General features: G+C 47.8%; 1 protein-coding gene across 2 annotated transcripts in view; it reads right to left on the minus strand.

Moving 5' to 3' along the window:
* GSG1L (GSG1 like) overlaps nucleotides 1-21804 on the minus strand; it is a 56578-nt gene that overhangs the window by 7124 nt on the left and 27650 nt on the right. Inside the window, exons 3-6 of one of the 2 annotated variants that reach the window (XM_059861916.1) lie at nucleotides 16297-16449; nucleotides 12131-12242; nucleotides 6889-7056; nucleotides 1139-1206 (exon numbers count right to left, since the gene is read on the minus strand). In XM_059861916.1, the coding sequence (XP_059717899.1) occupies nucleotides 1139-1206; nucleotides 6889-7056; nucleotides 12131-12242; nucleotides 16297-16449 (501 nt within the window). The remainder of the gene's footprint in view (nucleotides 1-1138; nucleotides 1207-6888; nucleotides 7057-12130; nucleotides 12243-16296; nucleotides 16450-21804) is intronic. The other variant, XM_059861914.1, reaches the window with a different exon arrangement.

Here is a 21804-nt window from a genome sequence, read left to right on the forward strand (position 1 = left end):
TTGGAACACCTATTGCCAAGATTTGTTACTGGTTCTTTGAAACAAAGACCTCTGGACAGGCTTCAATAATAAAATAAACACATTTGAGAACCTGCCAGGAGCTTGGCAGGTGAGGAACATCCTCAGGAAACATGACCAGATCAATTTTGTACCAAGACAGCTTCAGGCCTGTGAGAATGAAGGACATGGATCTGCCTGTGGAGAGGTCCATGACTGACATGACATTTTCAAGGAGCAGGAGTTACCAAGTGAGCTGATGACAAACCCAGCTGGAGAGCAGTGCCAGCACTATCATGCCTATGGGGACACCGCCTGCAGTGACATGGGACTGGAGAGCTGTTCCAGCAGGTCTGGGGAGGGAACAGGACCCTCAGGGGTGGGGGTTACACACACCAAGCTTCCATGAGTATGTGGCTGAGATGTGCATCTCAGCAAGACAGAGGCAGCAAAATGCCATGAGGTTTCCAAATTTTAATAGCGCAGAGCCAGCAAGTCACTCTCCCAAGGCTCCCTCCTGCTGAATGAAGGATCACTTGCTTTCTTTCCAAGGAAATAGATGCATGAAACTGCACACATCTTTCCTGGAGAGTAAAGAAAAAGTATAGTATTCAGAGCAGGGCAGGAGCCATGCTCCAACATTGCTCTGTACATTGAACCACTGATTCCCATAGCTTAAAGCAAGAGCTTTTGCAAACACTGAATAAAAGCGCAGCAATTTGCAGAGAAAGTGCAAGAAATGGCATTAATTATACTAACGTTATTGTCTACCAAAGCTGCTTTCAATCATTTTTATATTCAATAGCATGCATCATCATGAATTGGTGATAAAGATAGATGAAAAAAGGTAGTGATAATGAAAGTTATACAGGTGTAAATTAGAGCATATTTTTAAACTACTATGAAGTCACAGCTTCTTGAGATAACACAAAATTATAGGATATGTGCACATCCTAAATTGAATGCTGGAGAATTCTGTACTGTTCTTATGCTGGTTGGTTATCTCTTGGGCAAGGCTGTCTGGGAAAGCAACAAACCTCTATTCCCAAAGCTTCCTACTCCAAACCTGGTTCTGGGCCCTGGGAGCCAGCGTGGGGACAGTACAAGCCATTGTGTGCCAGACACATTCATGGTCACTTACTATTTGGGGAGCAGCTATGGAGGCACTGTAACCTCAGGTCCCCAGCCTCAGCCCTCTCCTCCTCAGTCCTGGAAAAGAGAATATAGAAGTAGCACCTTGAACAGAAACAAAGGCTGCTCCCAAATGTACACAAAAAGGGTCAAAACCAATAAGAGTCCAACGTACCTGGGCTCCTCCATCTACAGCCAGGCCCACCATGCAGATGGTGATGGGCTCAGGAAGGACTTGGTTCCCCTGGCTTTGCCCCTCTTGGGGGAAAGCTCATGTAAAGAGGCCTTGGGGAATAGAAATGAGAGGCTCAGGGCTGCATCTCTCCACTCTTCCCCTCTCCAGGGTGGATCTAAGCACTGGGGCCCAGCAGCATTGGACAGTGTGTGTGTGTTGGAAGGGGGGATGGAGCTGCTGCTGCACCATTTTAGTGCCAGTCCATGTGATTTCCAGAAGGAGCAGCTCTGTGGATAAAGCTTCCTGTGTTGCAGAATAAAGTACAGAACAAATCCAAGGCAGGAGGTTGCACTTATCCCTGTGCACTGATGAAAGGGGAATAGGAAGATTGGAAATATTGATGTCTGTGTGAAGAGCTACTGACTCTGCCAATGGGAGGTACATCAGGTCAGTAACTGAAACCCTGCTCAGGTACCTGGGTGACCAAGCAGGAAATCAGAGCAAAAGGCTGGCGTGTCTTTGGAAGGCATTGGTATGATCTGCACATCTGACAGGAGCACAATGGACTTGGAGGAAGCAAGCTGTGAGTATGGTACATTACAGAAATGTGCAAAAAGGGAAAAAATGGCGTGTGAATGATGATTTGAAAAGTTCTGGTTCTCATAGTGTTGGGAACAGTCCTGATTTATTAGCTCTGCAATAGCTTTGGTCCTGCTGTCTGTTTCAAACTGCTCCTAGCACTTAAAACTACATTTTCTGTCCCTGCAGAGACATTCTGCATGCACAGCTATCAATGGCAGTTTGAACTCAGCTCACTCCAGAATTTCACCACTAGCATCTGCCTGCTTAGGTTGGTGCTGCAGATCAGAGTAAGGGCCCAGTCAGCAAGAAAAATGTTGTGAAATGTTGTGAAATCAGCTGCAGTGGCACAATGGGTGTTGATGGACAGCTGCAAACGCTGTGCTAAGGATGGGTGAGCTGGGGGAGGCTGAATCTTCCAGATTTACTTGCTAAATGTGTTGGTTTAACAGCCCCTGGTAAATGAGATTGGCTTCACAGGGAGCATGAGGCTGGATTCCAGACTGAACCAGGGCTCTGTGATCTCTGGGCTCCCAGGCTGGGAACACCCCCTGACCCCTCTCAGCAGTGGGACTCTGCAGTCCTGACCAGCCTGGATGCACATCCAAAAGCTGCTCTTGTCCCCACTAAAGAGGGCCATGGGTAATTCCAGTTCCCTGACAAACTTTTCTCCATGAGGATCTCACCTGGATTTGATTTCCACCCTTTCAGGCCCCATATCCCTCACCTCAGGCTTCATTCCTAATGTAGGTCCACCCCAGGACATTCCCTTGTCCTCCCTGGAGCTGCTCCTGTCCTTGTCCCTGCAGCTGTGCCCCTTACCAGGGCTCCCTCTGCCCCACCAGCAGGTCCTGCCCTGCCCCCAGCAGAGCCAAGTTTTAATTCTTTACCTAAGAGCAAATCCTGGGAGAAGGGAAAGGTGTGGTGGGGAGGGTGCCTGAAAGGGTTTTTTTTTAATATATGAAAAAAATGAAGGCAAGAAACTGAGAACAAACTTGGGAAAGACATTGAGTCTGGGTGAGCTGGCTGTGCTGGCCCCTGCCTGGATGGATGTGGGGATGGTGTTGGTGGAGCTGCTTGGTCTGAACAAGCAGAATTCTTGTGAATGCATCTTAATTATTACACAGCCATAGAGAAAAAGCTGCCAAAACAGCAGGGGAGAGCTAAAGCTGCTCAAACAGCAGCTCCTAAACAGCTGGGCAGGGGAAGAGGAGAAGGTCTGTCACCATCCCTGCAGCTGCTGTCACAGAGATTATCAGACTTTATGGGACAGAACAAAGAATCCCTTTCCCTTTGGCTTATCTTTGGCTTAATATTCCATAAAGCACAGGCTGTAAGATTTAGAAATGAATTATTGATTAATTGATTGAAAATGACTAATTGAAAAAATGTACATATTTAAGATAAACCACAGTTTCTTGTTTCTGTATCAATCATTTCAGGTTGGTTATTTGAAAGATAAAGAGTTGGATTTTTCCAGTGGTTACCTGTAAAATGTCCTTTTTCTGCTAGGACAACACTGCCAGCAGCCAGGTTGCATTTTAAAGTGACATCTAGTAAAATGCCTAGATACCTGCAAGAATTAATTCAAGATCACAGAGCTAATTTTTTTCTGCTTGCAAATTAACCCAGCAAACAATATTTTATTACAGATAAACAGGTAACATACAAGAGCTAATTCCTAAAGGGATCCTCAGAGCAGGAAGGGAGGAGGCAGGAGAGCAGTGAGGGCTCTGCTGGCTGGGGTCAACCTCAGATGAGGGACTGTGCTCATGAGCACATGGGGCAAGAGTGTTCATGTGAAACAGAGCAGGAAGAGAAACTGGAAGGGATGGAAGAGAGATACTTGTTATGAACTAAAAAATGAAAAAGATGAGCAAATGTTATAGACAGACGTTCATTTCAAAGGAAAACAGGAAAAAAGGAAGGAAAAACACTCGAAGGACAAAGACTGAAAGCTGACTTTGCAGTTAATTCTGATAATTTTATAGAACACTTAGAGCATGAATAATACCTCTAATTCTGTATAATTGACCTGGTTTTCTCAGAGTCACCCTGAGGGCTATTGTACCTGTTATAGCTGAAGAGCTCTGGTGTCTTTCAGTTTTATAGTGTGAACCACAGAGTCTGTTTTGTCTGGACTTTTCCACGTATCCCAGGCCTGGATGGGACACAAATGGATGTAACACCATGAACCTTTGATTTTTCAGCAGCTGCTTCCCTGTTTTCCCAGTGGCAGGAGCAGTGAGATGCTCGGGGTACAGAGGATTTGGATGTGCTCCTCTGACTGCCTGAGGCTGGGCAGCTCCCTGTGCTGCCTGAGGTGGGCTCAGAGCAGGCTGTGGAGCAGAATTTGGGGTGCACACTGACATTCCTGTGCTGTTCAAGGCCTTCCCAAGTTCTCAGAGCAGAGGCTGCCCTGGGATGGGGAGGCTGAGGTTAAGGAGCAGCAGGACCACAGAGGGGGAGGCAAGGGGAGGGGATGGAGCTGCTGGAGGGGGGTCAGACAGCAAACCATGGGGTGATGAGGCTCATCCCCTGCACCTCCAGGGCAGCAGCACATCTGGGAGCTCCCAAGACACCATTTCAGCTCTTACATCCACATTTCCAGCAGATCTGCTGCTGTTCTATGCAGTTGCATGCAATTAAAATGAGGCACAATACAATGAGAGAGTTGAGAAAACACGTGCAAGCAGCATTTTACTGTCAGTACTTCTCATAAAGCAAATTTCTTCTCTGGGAGCAGAGGCCTGTAGGATAATATTCCCACAAAAAAAAGTTTTATCATGCAAAATGGGGCTGCCACTTTCCTTCCCTGAGTCCCAGGTGCTAAATGGAGCTGTTGGAATAAAGATGAAGTTTAATTTTCAGAGGCGTACAGGAAGGTGCCTGTTGCACAGGGTGTGTCCAGCCCAGAGGTTGGATGTGTGCTCCAGGGGGTGCTGGCTCTGCACTGAGGCAAAGGAGCAGGCAAAAAGGGTGAAGATATGTGCAAAGGAACTGGAAGGAAGCAAGGCTGGAGGGTTTTATTCATGAGGTATGAAAAGGAACATGGAGGTGGAGGAGTAGGAGGGAATGTGAAGTATCCCTGGGTATGTGCACAGGAAGGAAAGAGGATTTATTTGATTTTCTATTTGTGCAAAGGCAGATGGGAGCTCAGGGAAGTTGTGTGGGATTGAGGGCACCTACAGTGTGCAGCAACAGGGTGTTGTTAATGGACAGCCCCTGGACCCCTGCAGTCAGAGCATCCCCAGGGCACAGCAGTGAAGCTGAGGATGAATATGATCACTTTAAAAATTAAAAAATGTTGTATATTGCTGCACAGCTTTGAACCTCTAGAATGATCCCATGGTAACACTGTCTCTGGGCTTCCTATTATGTATTCAGATACAACAATTAAAATAATGTGATATAAAAAAAGAAAGTGATAATCATGAAGTTAGGGAACACCACATGCTTGAGCTGAGTGTGCCAAGTGTGTGTGGAAGGGCTTGGAGGAGGTGACCGAGGAGAGAATGGTTGGGGGTGGGATTGTGTCATCCTGTGAGGGCAGGAGGAGCCCAAACCAAACCCACAGTGCCCATGTGAGAGAGAGGTCCCTGTCCTCTGGGCCATTAATATATTCTGCTATTTACTGTTCCAGTAGTGCTTCTTCAACAAGTTTCCTTAGCATTTTCCAGTCTAACTCAAGATACTGCTCCTTATAGTTCTCCTGAGCTCCTATCTGCAATTCTCACTTCAAAAATTCATCTGGTTTCCCTCCCTGAGTGCTGATTTACCCTGAGGCACACACTGACCCCTTCCTCTTCACTGTGTCTGGGCTTTCTTTTCTCCCACAGAGAATTTTTTAGAATTCACTGTCATGTCCAAATGCAAAATTAGGAAAATCATGGCTGTTTGCCTCATTTCTCTTTTCCTTCCAGACTGTCTGAAAGGTAGAGAGAAAACCTGGATGTAAACACAGGGATAACTGCAACAACAGAAAAATGAATGAGATAACCAAGGAAAAGCAATAATCATGGAAGATCTCTAGTTCTGCCCTCTCAGGAGAGCTCCTCACTCTGCTGCTGAAATGCTGAAATTCCAAACCTTCTGTCCCCTCAGAGCTTCCCAACCACTCTCTTCCACCATGGAGAAACTGCCCCACTGGTCTGACAAACAGCAATGCATCCTGCTTATATTTCCTGCCCCCAAAATATCTTTATATCACTTCAGGCCCTAGATTTTGGTGAGGATTTTCTGTACTTCTCAGCTCTTCATCCTGTGAGGATCCATCCCCCTGTGGAGCCCGTCCCTGCTGTGTGAGCCCAGGATCTGTGTGTTCTTCACAATCCACAGCTTTAAACAAAGCCTGGACTTTCTCTCCAAAGAATGAGGGTAGGAGGTTTCTGGAGCAGCCACAGGGGAGCAGAGTGACAACAGTGCATCTCTGGGCCTTGGGACCCAGCAGGACTCCAGTCCCCCTCAGACCCTGGTGGCAGGGTGGGTGCCACTGGGTGGGTGGCACCGGGGGGGTGTTTTCCTGTGTTTGTGTAGATTTGCTCCAGAGGATGGGTTGTGCAAAGCAGCCAGGGATAGACTGGGGGCTTGGGGCCACATGTGGGAGATGGCAGCTCCAAAGTGGAGCTGGAAAATGCCTCAGCAGCTCTTGGTGTTATTGGGAGGTGCCTGTTGCATGTGCTGAGGAAGGATGGATGTCACATTTGGCACACCCCCACAATTTTACCTTTCTAGAGAGGGAGAATCAGCTGACAGTGGCAGCACAGCTTTTTGTGAATTGGGTGAATATTGTAAAGATTTCAATGAGTACAGGAGAAAGGGTGGGCACAGGGGCAGCACAAAATTGATGAAAAACCAAAGCAAGGAGGACCTTTTGTGTTTGCCTTTCACATACACCTTTCCCAGGTGCCTCAGAGACTTCACCCATGAGTGCTGAAGTGGGTGAGAGCCTGAAACCAGCAGAACCCATGGAAACCTCCCCTGCTGGAGTGACTGACTGCACTGACCTTTCTCTGAAGTACTTGATGGCTTCCTGGTCTAGGAAGTTCTGCTCTTCTCGAAAGCCCTGCTCAAAGATTTTGCGCTTGTGCCTGAACTCAATGACAGTCTTGGTGTAGGAGTTGAGGGTGGTGACAGAGGCTGCCATGCAGCAGGTGAAGGAGCCCCAGGCCAGACTGTGGAGAGAGAAACCAGCAGACAGAGCTGGGTTACACAGCAGCTCATGCCACATTTCTGACACACACACACACACAGGCTGGGACCAGGCAGGGGAGCTGGAGGTGACAAACCCATCTCATCTAAGCTCATCTTACCTCCAGCAAACCCATCTCATCTGAGCTCATCTTACCTCCAGAGACCTGTGGCTCATGCTCAGGCAGGCAGGAGGCTGGGCTGGGCTCTGGGCACAGCCTTCATGCCATGGAGAACCCTGTGCTAAGGTGACACCATGGCCAGACACCTCCTGATCTCCTCTGAAATGCCTCAGAGCCTTGCAGACAAGTGTTAAAACCCACACACTCCTGGAGGGAGCAATGTCAGAGAGTCTTTTGGAGCAGTTTTGCCATCCCTGGGACACTGGCTACACAATGCCACTGCAGGGATGGTTTCTCATCTGCTTTTCATGCCTTTATCAGATTACTGTATTTCCTTCTTTCCTGGTTCATGGACACCTCTGGCCTTCCTGCCTTGTGTCTGGTCTCTGAAGCCTGACCAGAGCAGAAGACAACACTTCATTTTGTGGAGTCACCAGCCTGGGGGTTTCCTGGCTGAGTCCCCCAGAGTGAAGGCAGTGCCAGCCACCCTTGGCCAGCCAGGGCCAGGACACCTGCAAGTATCAACCAGGAGCACAGGGAGGCAGAGGGAGAAGGGAAGTGGGAGAAAATAAGAGACTGGCCCAGGGCCAAGCTGGAAGAGCATCAAGTGTTGTCCTGGGTGTGCTGGCAAGCAGGCTCAGCTGGGAGCTGCTCTGGTCCCTGCTTGTGGACAGGGCTTCCCCCAGCTACTCTTGTTCTCCCTGACCTCAAGTTAAGATGAGGCTGGCGAGGGACTCGTGGCCCCAAGGAGCTGAGGTGCTTTTTGAGCATGAAATGAGGCTGCAAAAACAGGCCCTGAGTTCCTCCTTTTGTCTGCAGAGCTTCTGTGCCTTCCAGCTCCCCTTGGCTTCACACTCAGCCCATCAACTCTGGCTACAAATAGTTCACAGTGGCTGCCTAAGTAAGCTGGAATAACTCCATCACCTGTGATGGTGACACACTTTACCTGCTCCTTTTTTGCACTTTTTCTGTAACAAATGGACGTGAGTTATGCAGAGCAGAAAGTATCCAGCCCCAGTAGCATTATCTTATAAATAAGCATTGTCAACACAGCTCTCAGTGTGAGCTATTTTCCCATTCTGCAAAGGACCTGCAGACAAGGAAGCAGTTTCTCATTTCAAATTAGACAAAACTTGAAAAAGAGCACATATTCATGGACTGAAAAATCTGGGGAAAAAATGGCTCAAGTAAACAGAAATGGCTCATTTCAATGAATTCAAAATTCAGCTTATAACAAGTCCTGCAGGGACTCCTGAGGCAACGAGATGTGTGGGGGCAGCTCTTTCCCTGTCAATTTTGAACCTGTTTGCCAGATGCAATCGAATGAGAAGGAAATGTAGTGACCCTGGGGTGACAAAGTTCCCTGAAGTTCCCCATGGCTGGGGGGAGGAGCAGGAAGGGAGCTTGTGCTGGGTGTGAGGGGCCAGGCACTGCACCTTCCTGGCCTGCCTGAGTCTGCCTCCCACCTGGAGAGTGTGGAGGGCTCCAGCAGCTGCAAACATTTCCAGCTGGGCTCCCAAGCAGTATCCAGGAATAAGCCAGCCAAAAGCTCACTGTGCCTGGGAGGTGCCTGGGGAATGGCATTTGAAGGAGAATTTCTCTTGGATGTTTCTGATGGCTTCTGATGAAATCAGAAATGATGAAAGGTTCAGAGAAGGAAATACAGAATGAAGACTCTCAGTGCCTGGCATTTGGGAAATCACAGTAATTAGGCAATTAGAATAGATGTATTTAGTTTTTGTGGACCTTGGTTAAATGCTATTTATTTTGAATTGTAAAGAGTGGTTGTCCTACCTTAGGACTTACATCTGCCTTAGGTGAAGGCCTCTTTAACAGCAATGTTGTTAATGCTCCATGCCAGCTGTGCCCCAGATGTGCTGGGACTGCACCCATAGACCCTCCTGCAGCTGAGCTCAGGGCTGGCCTCTCAGGTTCCCCCATGGCTCAAACAGCTCAGGCTTTTAATATTTATTTGCTTTAGAGTGTCTGAACTCGAACATCTCCTGATCCTCAGGGGCACTGAAATCCCCAGCCTGGAGAATCCCCTGGCCCACTCCTGACTCGTGCCAGAGCCCAGAACAACCTCCAGGGCTTTGCCAGTGGCTTGGTAATGGGTTGGATAACAGACACCACCCTGAGACATCTGAGCAGAGCATAAGCAGCCATTCCTCATTTTAGGGAGGGGTGTTTTTATCATTCCCTTTTGATAAGAGGGGAAGTAGAGGCACAGAAAACTTAGTTTTCCCACTGGCCCTTGGGAAAGGGATGGCAGTGTGGATCCCCAAGACCCTTTGGCTCTGGGCCATGGGGACAGTGTTCCCTGGCCCCACTTGCCAGGGCTGTTTCAGTTCTCTGGCTGGGGGCTGCAGTGGCACATTCACAGCAGGCTGGAATTAAGGGTGGTGGTGACAGCTGCTGGCCAGGGCTTCTCAAAGCTCATGGTCCAGGACATCACCAGAGCCCAGGTGGAGCAGAAAATAATTCCTGCATGTGTGGTTTTCCACCACGCTGGGTGGGCATTTGTAATTAACTCTTCTTAAAGAAAGTGTTTGAGTCTGGGTGGTGCCAGGAGAGGTTCTCTGGTCGGTGCAATGGTGCTGGCTGTTAGCTGGAAGGCAGAAGCCTTGGTTTTGCTCCTTTTGAGCTCCAGCCCTTCCTTTTCCAGGTCTGCTATCCATCACTAGCATGGCATGAGGGAGCCCATGGCTGTCTCAGGCTGCCCTCAGGCTGAAAATGCTGCTGCTGCTCAGCCCCGTCCCAGCTGAGCCGGTGTTTGCACCATGCCCCACATCCTGCATGGGTCAATGGGCTGCCTTGGATGCACCAGGGAAGGGAGGGATGCCCAGAGATTGCTAAATGCAAGAAGGAGCTTTGTGGCTGCAGCGGCTGGAGAGAGCTCAGCTCCCAGGGTGGCTGTGTGGAGTGGAGCTGAGCTCTCACCCCAGGAATTTGGCAGAGGGGACGTTGCTCACACATATTTCCCTGCTTGTGAGTATCTCAGGCTCCTCCACAGTGAGACCCAACCCAGGGGCAGTCCTGGTCCTTGAACCAAAGCCCACTGTGCCTTCCCTGGCTGTGGTTGCCCAGGGAAAGCTGAGGGAGAGGCTGCTCTGGGACAGGGCTGGGGTCTGGCCTTCATCTCCCATGGAACACAGCTCCAAGCTCCATCTCAATGGGATACCAGCTCCCAGCTCCATCTCTGTGGGACATGGCTCCCAGCTCCATCTCCTGTGGGAGTGGGACGGGGACACGGCTCCCAGCTCTATCTGCCATGGGACACATCTCCTAAACCCACCTCCCATGGGACACCAGCTTCATCTCTGTGGGACACCCACTCCCAGCTCCATCTCCCATGGGACACAGCTCCCAACCCCATTTCCCATAGAACACCAGCTTCATCTCCCATGGGACACAGCTCCCAACCCCATTCCCCGTAGAACACCAGCTTCATCTCCCATGGGACACCATCTCCCAGCTCCATCTCTGTGGGACACAGCTCCCTCTCTGTGGGACACAGCTCCCAGCCCCATCTCTCATGGGACACAGCTCCATCTCTGTGGGACACAGCTCCCAGCCCCATCTCCCATGGGACACAGCTCCATCTCCGTGGGACACAGCTCCCAGCCCCATCTCCCATGGGACACAGCTCCATCTCCGTGGGACACAGCTCCCAGCAGGGAGTGTGGGTGGGATGAGTGGGCCCAGGGAGAGCTCAGGATGCCCTGAGGGACCCTGGTGCTCACTCTGAGGCATGGGGGCTCTTGGCTTGCACAAGATGAAGGAGAATAATCTAATGAGTGCTTATCATGCAAGGCATTTAACAACATTTTGAAATCTGAGTATTGCAGTAAATTACAAAATAGATTACTGAAGACAAATACGCCTTATTATTTAAATCTATTGAAAATTATACAATTATTTTGACAGAGTTGTTATAAATATTAATATAAATATTATAAATATGTGAATGCAATGTATTTATAAGTCCATTATCACATGCAATAAATATTCATTATTGAGACACCAAATAAGCTGAATTTTAAATATAATGTGATTTGTATTTTGTAACATGTTCCTAAAATGGTAGTAACTCCTCCTATGAAACACAGTGGAAAGAGGTGAGAAGGAAAGACTAATAATTCCCTGCAGGGCTGTGCATAAGAAGTATTTACTTGTTGGTGTTAGCAAAGATTGTTGTCTTTGTTTTGAGATGGAAAGAAAATAACGTGCTATATTTAGAAATTACAAGAAGAAAGTATTTTCCCTATCCATCCAGAGAGGCTGATGCCTCGGGAGGACTGGGGATGTTGTTTGCAGGTATTTTTATTCTCCACAGCCTCCTGCTCTTGGTAAGCTTCTTATAAACGTGCAAGCAATATAACACAGTTGCTGTGTCTTGGCCAAATTAGTTTTATGTGATTTTAGAGATAAAGGGGAAAGGTAAAAAAAAAAAAAAAAAAAAGCCAGGTCCATTTTCCCAAGCCTTCTCCCCATGATCCCCAGGGAAGTGTCATCGTGCCAGGAGCACTGCACCTTCCTCTGCAGTTGTGTTCAAAGCTGCACCCTAAGGTTCAACTGAGACATTAATTAAAAACAAAGGGAAAAAAAAAAAAAGCTCAAAGTCTCAGAAATGCCATGGCAATTTTGTTCCTAAATTGAACTTTAATGAGAGTGCTCAATCTGTGTCGGTAATTGTGGGTGCTGTTTATTTACAAATGCTCTATACCTGCTGATGGCACAGCTGCTGCTGCACAGAACTGTCCCCACACCTCAAACCTGCCTGGCCCTGGGGGCTCATGCTCCTGCAGGTTTGGCAGCTGGAAATCACCAGGGGTGCTCCTGGCAGCTGGAGGTGGGAGGTTGGATGTGTGCAGCATCCCAACAGCTCATGGAACAGCTCCAGAGAGAAAAGAGATGAACATGGGGTGGCACTTACCAGAAGGACCATCCATAGTCCCAGGAGTGTGGTCGCCAGTCCTCTGGCCCAAGGCTGACTGTCACTTGGAAAACTTGAGTGTACATCATGTGTGCCACCATCCCCAAGAGACCTGGGAAGCAGGGATCAGAACAGGAATTTTTGTGCCAATGTTTTTTTTAATCATTCTTGAGGGAGCTACTGCTGGAAGTGCTTTGAGAGCTCCAAAAAAGCCTTTGTTGTACTTTTATGCCTCCTGTTCTACTGTGGAGGAGGGAGCTGCATGGGCAGAGGGAAGATGTGACTGAGAGCTCATTATTTTACATCATTCTGAATTCTCAATTAAGAGAGGAGTTGAAGAATCGTTGAAGAAAATGTTGCACGAGGAGCATCCCCACCAACCCTGCTGCTGCAAACCAGGGGTGTGCCACCCACAGAGATCTCCCAGCCCATCTCAGACAGGCCCCAGGTGAGAGGAGGAGGAGAGAGGCTCCTGCAGGCAGTGCAGGCTCAGTGTGTTCACAACCACATTCTGTCCCAGGAGTTGCTAAGACTGATGAATTTGTACACTCATAAAACACTTGGAAGCTGCACCAGGAGGTGAAGTGAGCTTGGTTCTCCTGATAATGTGTGGGTAGAGGACCCCACTGGGATACTTCTGGTGGGGCAGGGCTGGTGATGCTTTTGTGACACTATCAGAGCTCACTGAGAGAACTGTAGCTGGGTGAGGATCAGACTTTCAGTCCCTAAGAAGCTGAAGAACAAGGCTGCAGTAAATCACAGGGTGATCTGAGTGGCTCTGCCTTTAGCTGGCCACTGCGGTCCTGTTTTTTTAAACAGAAAAAAACACCTGAACTTTATATTTAAACAGCCCTTTGAGGAAAACCAAAGCCCACTTTTCAAGCAGTCGTGGTCAGGAGCAGCTCTGAGGCTTGGGCGATTTTCTAGCTACAGTAATTTGGGATGTTCCTGCCATGGCACCTGGGCAGTGCAGGGTGATGGTCCCCAATGGGCTCTGGAAAGTGTGGGTTCAGGCTAAGGAGGTGGGGCTGGACCACTCTATCCCAAATAGTTCTTGGACCTACAGATATGCAAAAGCCTCTTGTGCTGCAGTGGCAGCTGAAGGCACTCAGAAATACCAATATTCTGCCATGGTGGGTGCAGTGAGGTCTGTGTACCACACTTTGACCATTCATTCACTGTTCCCCCTGACCATTGAATTTTTTCCATGGTTGCCCTTCCTGTACATAGAAGATCCTGATTTCCCTCCCCCAACCACACCCAATTTTGGGCTCTTCTTTCCTTCTCACTGTCAGTACCTAAACCACTCCATTACTCTCCCCAGACCTGTGGATGATTCAGGGCAGTTCTGGGGGAGGCAAGCAGGGGGATGTTTGTGTTGTGGGCATGTTGAGCAGGACCTTCAGCAAGACAAATGTCAGATTTGATACAAACAAGTGCAGAGGCTGAGGGAAGAGTTGTGTTACTGGGAGCTGGGGTGATTTGCTCAGCTGCCTCGTGTTGGAGTGACACACTGCGAAGATAGGAGGTGGAAAGAGCAATTCACTCCAGGAGAAATGAGATTTGGGCAGGGTGGGTGGCCTAATGGGAGCACAGCAAAGTGCTGCACACCTTGCTTTTTTTCCTGGTTGTATTTAATTTCCAGAATGCACCTGCAGCTTGCTGAACTTTTTAAATCGGTGGATTTTTTTTCAGCTGACAGTTGTGCCTTGATCTTAAGTCTGAAGTTCAGTGTTTTTACATGTCCTGTCAGTAATTTTCCAACCCTAATAAAATATTACAGCCTGCCCTGAGAGCTGTCACAGTCACTCAGAGGCAGCAGGAGGTTTGACACAGCCAGGACGAGCCTCAGAAGGGCTGAGCTGCTGGGCTCTGTCACGCAAACCTTGCTCAGGGTTTGAGCCACCCTCAGCCCTGTGGCTGTGTGGGAGGCTGAGGTGACACTCACTGATCCAGGTGAGGAGGAGGTCACCAGCAAACACTGGAAATGTTCTTTGTTTTATCTGCCTAATGCCAGGGCGGGATGGGGCTGGATCTGCTCCTGGCAGGGCTCTTGCTGTTACGCCACATCCAAACTAAAGCAGAATAATGCAAATCTTTTATTGTGCTGCTTCATTCACTTTTGGTTTGGTCTATTTTAGCTGTGCCTTGCCAAGTTCTCCGTGGGGAAACCCTCTGGTCCTTTCTGCTGTACATTTAATGAGCTGAAATGAGCTGCCTGTACCACAAACCAACAAAAGCTCCATGCCCAGGATCATCTTTTCCCCCAGCTGGTTGCTTGAGGCTGGGCAGAGAGGGCACAATGCCTTTGCCCATCCAGGCTCCAGGGCAAGAGGTGTTTGCAGGTAGAAAATCCTGGTGATGTGGAGTGCTGGAGTGGCTGGCAGTGCAGAAACACTAATCATTCATAGCTGGCTGGAGATCCTGAGCCCTGCAGGACCAGAGCTGCTTGGAGGTGTCAGTAATGGGAGAAATTAAGGAGCTTTGGAAAGCTGGAGATGAAGTAAATTTGGAAAAGAATGCATTTTAAAGCATTTTCCTATATTTTTTTATTAGAAATGCTATTTGGGGGATATATCACATTAATGAAAACGTTTTATTATAAATATTGTGTGAGAGACATATGTAAGTTTTTTAGTTTGTGTAAGGTTAAGAGGGACACCAAAATTGTGGTGTTGTGGAGTATTTTTTAGTGGCTCATAGGAACAACAATAAGTGACCACACTGTTGTGATATTTTTTCCTAAACTTTAGATGTTGAGCTATGAGAATGTGGAGATCTCATTGCACTTTTATGAGGGAACTCAAGCATGAATTTAATGAGGAGTGTTATGCTCCAATGGAAAGTCCTCTTCATTACCTAATTTCTATTAAGCTGTGTCATTATAAATATGCTAAGCTTAAATAAATATAGTTTTCTTCTTTCCTCTAATATCCCTGCCATTGAAAATAACAGCTAGCAGTGTACTGGGGTTTGGGGTTTTATCCTTGTTTCAATTCCTCTATCATTTTTCCCTGTAAAATTTTGAAGTTTATATTTGGACTATCTTGGCAATGCACTTAGAAAGAGGGAAGGCCAAAATAAAAATAGAAAGTTGTGTAGGAAAGAAAACTTCATTCCTACAAAACTTTAAAACTGCAGTTAATGGTGAAGGGAGAGAGGAACAGCATGATTCAATTGATTGAATGCTGAAGAAATCCATCTAGTTTGATTTTGAAAATGGAAATGATTTTTTTTTAAGTTCCAAATTATATCCAAAGCTGAAAAATTTTCTTTGGCAGTTCTTATCAGATGTTTTTATCACTCAGCTCTACTTCTGACCTTTCTTTTTGTTATTATTTCACCACTTGCAGCTATCCCTGAAGATACAAAGTCCTTCCCAGAATGTACACTGCCTGTTGTAATGTCTTCCAGCCTGAAATGCAGCAGGATAAAATGCACTTCTATTGCAGAAATTCTTTCTGCCAGAGAGGTCCATGCAGGAGTGCTCACATGGGCACTCTTGCTGTTTGTATAAATCCTGGAAAGTGGGGGTTTTAGCCAGAAAAGGCTTCACAGAAGTCAAGGGGCACTTAACCACATGGCTGGAGTTCTTTTAGAGAAATGAATTCCTCACGTTCATATGGTGAGGGCCCCAAGTACAGACTGAGCACAAAACCAGCCCAGAAGAGCTGTTCTGAGAGATGGACATGCCCCAGCCCACTCCTGGGGCTGCTCCTCAGTGCCAGCATTAGAACCCTTTTCCTTCTCAATTTTGTTAATTAACAAGATGAGCTCCTTCCTTTGGTTTTCCAGCCTTCACCTACTTTCAGGATTAGCAGAGAAAAAAGACTTTTCAGCTTTACATGTTTTTAATTTTCCTCTGGAAAATGAGTGTGATGATGCTGCAAATGGAGCTGAGGCTGGAGCTGTGGTAATGGCTGTGCAGGCTGGGGAAGGATAATTACTGCATTGCTGCTGTGAAATCAGGAATGAGGATATTCACTTCTCCCTGGCAAGAGGAGAATTTATCATGCAGTCTTTGAGCCAAAGGAACAAAAAATTACAGTGAAAAACTGTGATAGCTAAACGGGGGTAAGAGAGTCAGGAAGCCTCCGGTTTTTTATTCTCTCAAAGTTGTGAAATTTTGCTTTGTGGTGGCAAAAAGGGGAAGGGGAGGTTCATACCTGAAAGCACAGTGAAGACAGCAGCAAAGGCATTTAACTTGAGCCCATCTATGACACTGCTTGAATGAAAGAGCTCGAGGCACATGAGGCTGAACCCGACGACCAACAGCATGATGTACAACACCTCGGACACCACTGAGAGCCATAGCACACCTAGGGGCAGAGAGCAGCAACCTGTCAGCACTTGGGGAATACTTGCAAGAGGTTAAAGTTGGCAAAAATTAATTAGGAAATCAGGAATGTCTAGGAGTAACTGGGTATTAGGAATTTTTAATAAAAGTTCATTGGTTTTTGAGGTTACCAATTGTAATTTGGGTTTTTTTTTTTTTTAATTTTTATCACATCCACCGTGTATTGGGAAAAATTTCTTTACTAAAAAAGTCACAAAGCACAGTCTGCCCAGGGAAGTGGCAGAGTCACCATCCTTGGAAGTGTTCAGAAAACAAGTAAAGGTGGCGTTTCCCAATGTGGTTTGGGGGCATTGGGACATCTACCATAAAAGGCTGGCCTTAATGATTTTGGTGGTCTTTCCCAGCCTTAATGATTCTGTGGTTCACAGAGTTTAAACTCAGCAAACCATGGCCCAAACTGAGAAAACCAGAAAAAACAGTGAATGAAGATGTGAAGAGTGGCAGGGTGGTAAAGACACTGCAGAAAGAACAAGCTGTTGCTTGTTCTTGCTCAGCTTGGCTGCAGAACCTCTGTGGGTACGTGTGAGAACCTCTTGGCTCCTCTGAGCCAAGGCACAGCTCACAGAATTAATTTCCCCACCTGTTCCACAGTTTAGATGAGCACAATCCACCACACAGGGAGGTGATGGCACAGGGTACCTGTGTGCTGCTGGGAGCTGGACAGCCTTGGATGCCTCTTTTCCACAAAGAAAATAAATTCAGTCCATGTTTTAAAATACTTGCCACAGCCTAGTGCTGGGGGCTGTTATTAGAAACAGCCCTGCAGGGTGGCTGGTCTCACATGGGGTGTTCTTACAGGGTTTGTGCCACAGGACTGGCCCAGAAACTGCCACAATTGCAGCAGGGTGAGCACAGATGTTGATAACATGCTCAGCTGAGGAGCTGTAGATGCAAAAATGCCTGGCTGGAGTTTCTTCAGCCCCTGGGTGCAGCCCTGAGGGTCAGGGCCCTGCTGGAGCTCTGCAGGACTCGGGGCAGTGCTCAGGGCAGGGGCTCTGGGAGCACGGGGCAGTGCCCAGCAGGGACTGCTGCACCACCAGGAGATTCACCTTTGGGAATTCCAGCAGCACAAAACCTCCAGCAGGATCTGCTGAGTCTTTGAAAGTCACCAAGCCATGGGGTAAATTGGAGAGGATGGGAACAGATGATAAGATTGAGTCCCTGCCCAATTTCCAATTGCTGTTTCAGCATGAGAATCTGCTCGAATTCTCCAGTACATTTGCTAACCTGATTGCTAGAGAATTCACCTGGAAACAATGAGCAGTGATGGAAAATTTCAGCCTAAGCAGTTGAAACATGGAAAGTTAAGCATCTGAAGACAATGGCTTATATTAGAAAATGTTAGCTGTAACCATAGAGACTGCTACAGGCTTCACTTATATTAATACCTTCTCTCCTCACTGCCAGAGCACATGTGTGATAAAGCCCACAGTCCAGCTTATCAAACCAGATATGCAGTCTCACTTTTATCAAATATTTGAGTGGCCTCTTGGTGACCAGGCTGATCCCAGCTCATATTTTGTCTGGGAATTCATCTTTATAATTACATCTAATTAATATGTGCTATTCGTTGTTGCCACTGTAGCTGACCTTTTGAGTTCTTAAACCATACTACAGAGATAGCAATAAATAAAGCTTTTAATTGCTCACAGTGGCTGTGTGTGCAATATTGCATCTATCAACAGCAAACAGCTGCTTATCTCACTCCTCTTAGCCAATTTGGTATCAGGCAACTCTTCCAAAAAGGAATGCAAGTGAGAGAGAGCAGAAACAGCAGGGTTTAGGAGGGATTTTGCCTCATTTTCTCAAACCAGCAATGTTTATGATGGGAGAATGATGGAATGATTTGAGTTTGGAAGAATTAGCTGATGCAAACCTGACCCACAAACTGAGGTAGCAGAGAGCCCTAACACATGAGCTGTAATTCTTTCAGCCCACACTTGAAAAATTAATGTACAACACACCTGCCCAGGTGATTATTGCCCTGAGTCAAGCCTTGTGAACCCCCCTGGTGCTCTGTGCACACCAGGGCAGTGCTGTAACACTGTCTGCAGCTCAGCACTGTGGTGTGGCTCCAGCTCTGCTTCCCTGGGGTAACATCTGGGCTCAAAGAGCTGCAGTCCATGGGGAACATCAGGCTGGTGTGCTCAGGTGTAGGGCCAAATCTCTTGAATGTTTTTGTGAATGACCTGGGCACACTTAAGGAATTTTGCTTCTGGTGATCCTAAATAGGGAGGAGACCCTGAGTCCCTTGAGAATGGAGGGTTCTTAGAGAGAGATCTTGGCAGATTTGAGTGTGTCACCAACCAGATGACATCTAACAAGGAAAAGTGCTGGGTTCTGCTCCTGGACCAGGGTAATCCTGGAGGCACCTACAGAGAGGGGAACAAGGAGCTGGAGAGCAGCCTTGCAGGAGGGGTCTGGGGGTTGGGTTGATGTTCTGGGGGTTTGGTTGATGGCTCTGGGGGTTCAGGTGATGTTCTCAGCTCTGTATATGCACACCCTACCTGCTGCCCACCTAAGGCCCAGGGCCTGAAGCTGGTGCTGCAGGCACCAGTGCAGTGGTTTTGGAAGGAGCAGGGATTTCGGGAGGTGCACGTGTCCCTGTGGGAGCAGCTGGGTTTGTGTGTCCATTGCTAGGGGACTTGCTCAGAGGGACAGGAGGGCTCTGGGAGCTGAGCTGGGGGGGCTGGGGCCAGCTGATGTCCTTTATTCTCCTAAGGAAGGAGAAAGGAGCAGGAGGGAGGAACACCTGTCTGTATGGCTGGTGTCACAGGGAGTGCTTTGGCTTCCCTTCCAAAGGGCTGGGATAAGAGTGGCTTTGCCAGCAGGATCACCTTTCAAGGAAATGATGAAAAGCTCAATGAGACGTGAGTTTTGCTCTCCTGTAAATCCTTTTTCTGATGAGACACAAAGGCTGGGTGAGTTTGCTGTGGGAGGCATAGTCAATTACTGCTTTTTTGGGGCCCTGTTCATATCTACCAAGGAACTCTCTTGTCTTATTCCATGGTGTTACTGAATATCTGCTCTGAGCCTTTTGTTTAGTGCATCTAATGTGGGGAAAGGCAAGTTCCACATGCTGTGTTTGGATAGTTCTATGTCCTGTCCTGCTTCTCTGATTTTGAATTTTATCTGAAATAATAACACCCAGAAAATGCAACCTGTGTATGAATTTTGGATTTTCCTGTGGCTGCCTGAAGGAGAACAGTTGCTTCAGGTTTTTAATTCAGGAGACAGAGTCTCCTGTTCTATGCTGATGGTGAAGTGATCTCCCACTGCTCCTCTCTCAACATGAGATTCATGAGGCAGTCACTTGGCATCACTTCCACTCACAACCTCTTACAGCCTCCTTCCTGCAAAGCAGAGAGCTCCTTCTCTTGAGGGGACCTCAGTCATTCCAGGTGACAGGGAAGAAGATCTCCAGGGTATTTTTCTCTTTTCCAATCTTCTCTGCTGTCATCTTTTCTGTCTGCTTACTCCCCTCCAGCCTGTGTCCTCTGCCCCAGGGATCTGTCTGGCCTAACTCAACTTCTATGAAAAATCTCTCCTTCAGAAGAGTCAGGACTTGGTTCACTTAGAGAGTTCCACCTGGATGGCCTGTACCTGAGGCTCTGTACTCTCATCAATCAGCAGACTCTTCTCATCTTTTGGTCTCCATCCTGTTTATTCACGTTTGTTTGTTCAACAAACCCACTCTGCCTGTGCAGAGAAGGGGATGGGGAGGAAATCAGCTGGGATGTGCCTCAGTGCCAAGGACATTCCAATGTGAGACCTCCCAGGAAAGGAGAGCCTTGCACTTTAAAGCAAAAGCAAACCCAGAGTGGGTTCAGTGGCACTCCCACACACACCAGGGTGGGGATGTGTGAGCAGCCCACCCAGCAGGCAAGCACCAGGACACCATGTGTTCAGCCTATCTTTCCAGGATTCCCTGGAATAATGCAGAGGATGACAGCTGTCAAGTCCCCCTCATGCCTGCTGGGCTTTTTTTAGGTGAGAAAATCGTGCTGGGTTTGCATGTTCCCTTCTGTGCTGGCCAGGAGCTGGCAGGGACCTGTCTCGCTGTCCTGTCACTCTCTGTGGAACCTCAACTTGTTGTCCTGTGCCTGGGCCCATCCTGGTGTCTGAAAGCTGCAGGAGGGTGGGCACTGTGATCTGGATTAACACTGATATCTGTACCATCAACACCTCCTGTCCTAACATACCTTCTCCTGTTTTTGTCCCTGGTGCTTCTCCCCCAGCCAGTCTGTCACCCCTCAGCAGTGTTGCTGACAATGACAGAGCCACTCCTGGGCACTGTGGGACATTTTGGACCTTTGCTCCCACCCACAGATAGGCTGTATGTCCCAGGTGGGATAGCTCTGATTGCTCACAGATTGTGAGGATTTTCCTGGAGGAAAAGGGGTCACCAGCTACAGTCACCTGTGAAGAAAAATCCCTGAAAGTGCAGGACACGGGCTCAGCTTCTCACCCAGAATTTGAGGTTAAAAAGCTGTGACTCACCAAAAGATTTCACATAAATCAACCTATATCATAGGGCTCCTGCATCAGAAGGAATCATATCACATTCATATCATCTGATCTCATGGCAGGAAGAAGATCAGTGCAGTAGCTGGGACAATAAAGAACTCTGTGTCTCTGAGCTTTGTTGTCTCCTAACCAGTGTGTGAGAGACTGTCTTCTCATGGAGCAGGTGGTGGGACCTCCAGTGTCACCTCCTCAAGGCCTTAGGCTCTGCAGCAGCACTGTTACAAGGAAATAATTTTCCAGCACTCTCCAGTGAAGTGAACATACTCTTCATTATGGCTGGGAGGAGAACTGTTACCCACAAGGTCACTGGGGTTTAGGCACTCAGGTACTCCATGAGCCATCTGGCAGGATCAGTCCCTTGCCCTTCTGTCTGACAGCAGAGAGCAGCAGCATTTTGAAAGAAGATCCACAGGTCTGGGTGCATCTCTGCACAGTGGTGATCAACTCGAGTGCGTCTGCCTGAACTGAGATGTTAGAAAAGGGATGTTGCAGACAGTCCTGAAGGGATCAAACAAATGGAACATTTCTTCTGATAGTGAGAGAAAGAATCTTTACCTGAGCCTGCAATGAGTCTCACAAAGCTCTTCCCAGAACCTGAAACCATTTCAGGTCAGCCCTGGACACTGAGGAAGGGATGGACACCTCTCACCACTGAGTCAGGGAGATCCAGTGCTGACCTTCCTGTGGAACAGGGATTCTGATAAAAGCCATGGGAATTCTACTCAGCAGAACTCGAGGCATTCAGTGAGTTCCTGAAGAAGGAACCCAAAGAACAGCACTGTTAATGACT

Source organism: Haemorhous mexicanus, chromosome 17 (genome assembly GCF_027477595.1).
Source record: "Haemorhous mexicanus isolate bHaeMex1 chromosome 17, bHaeMex1.pri, whole genome shotgun sequence".
NCBI lineage: Eukaryota > Metazoa > Chordata > Aves > Passeriformes > Fringillidae > Haemorhous > Haemorhous mexicanus.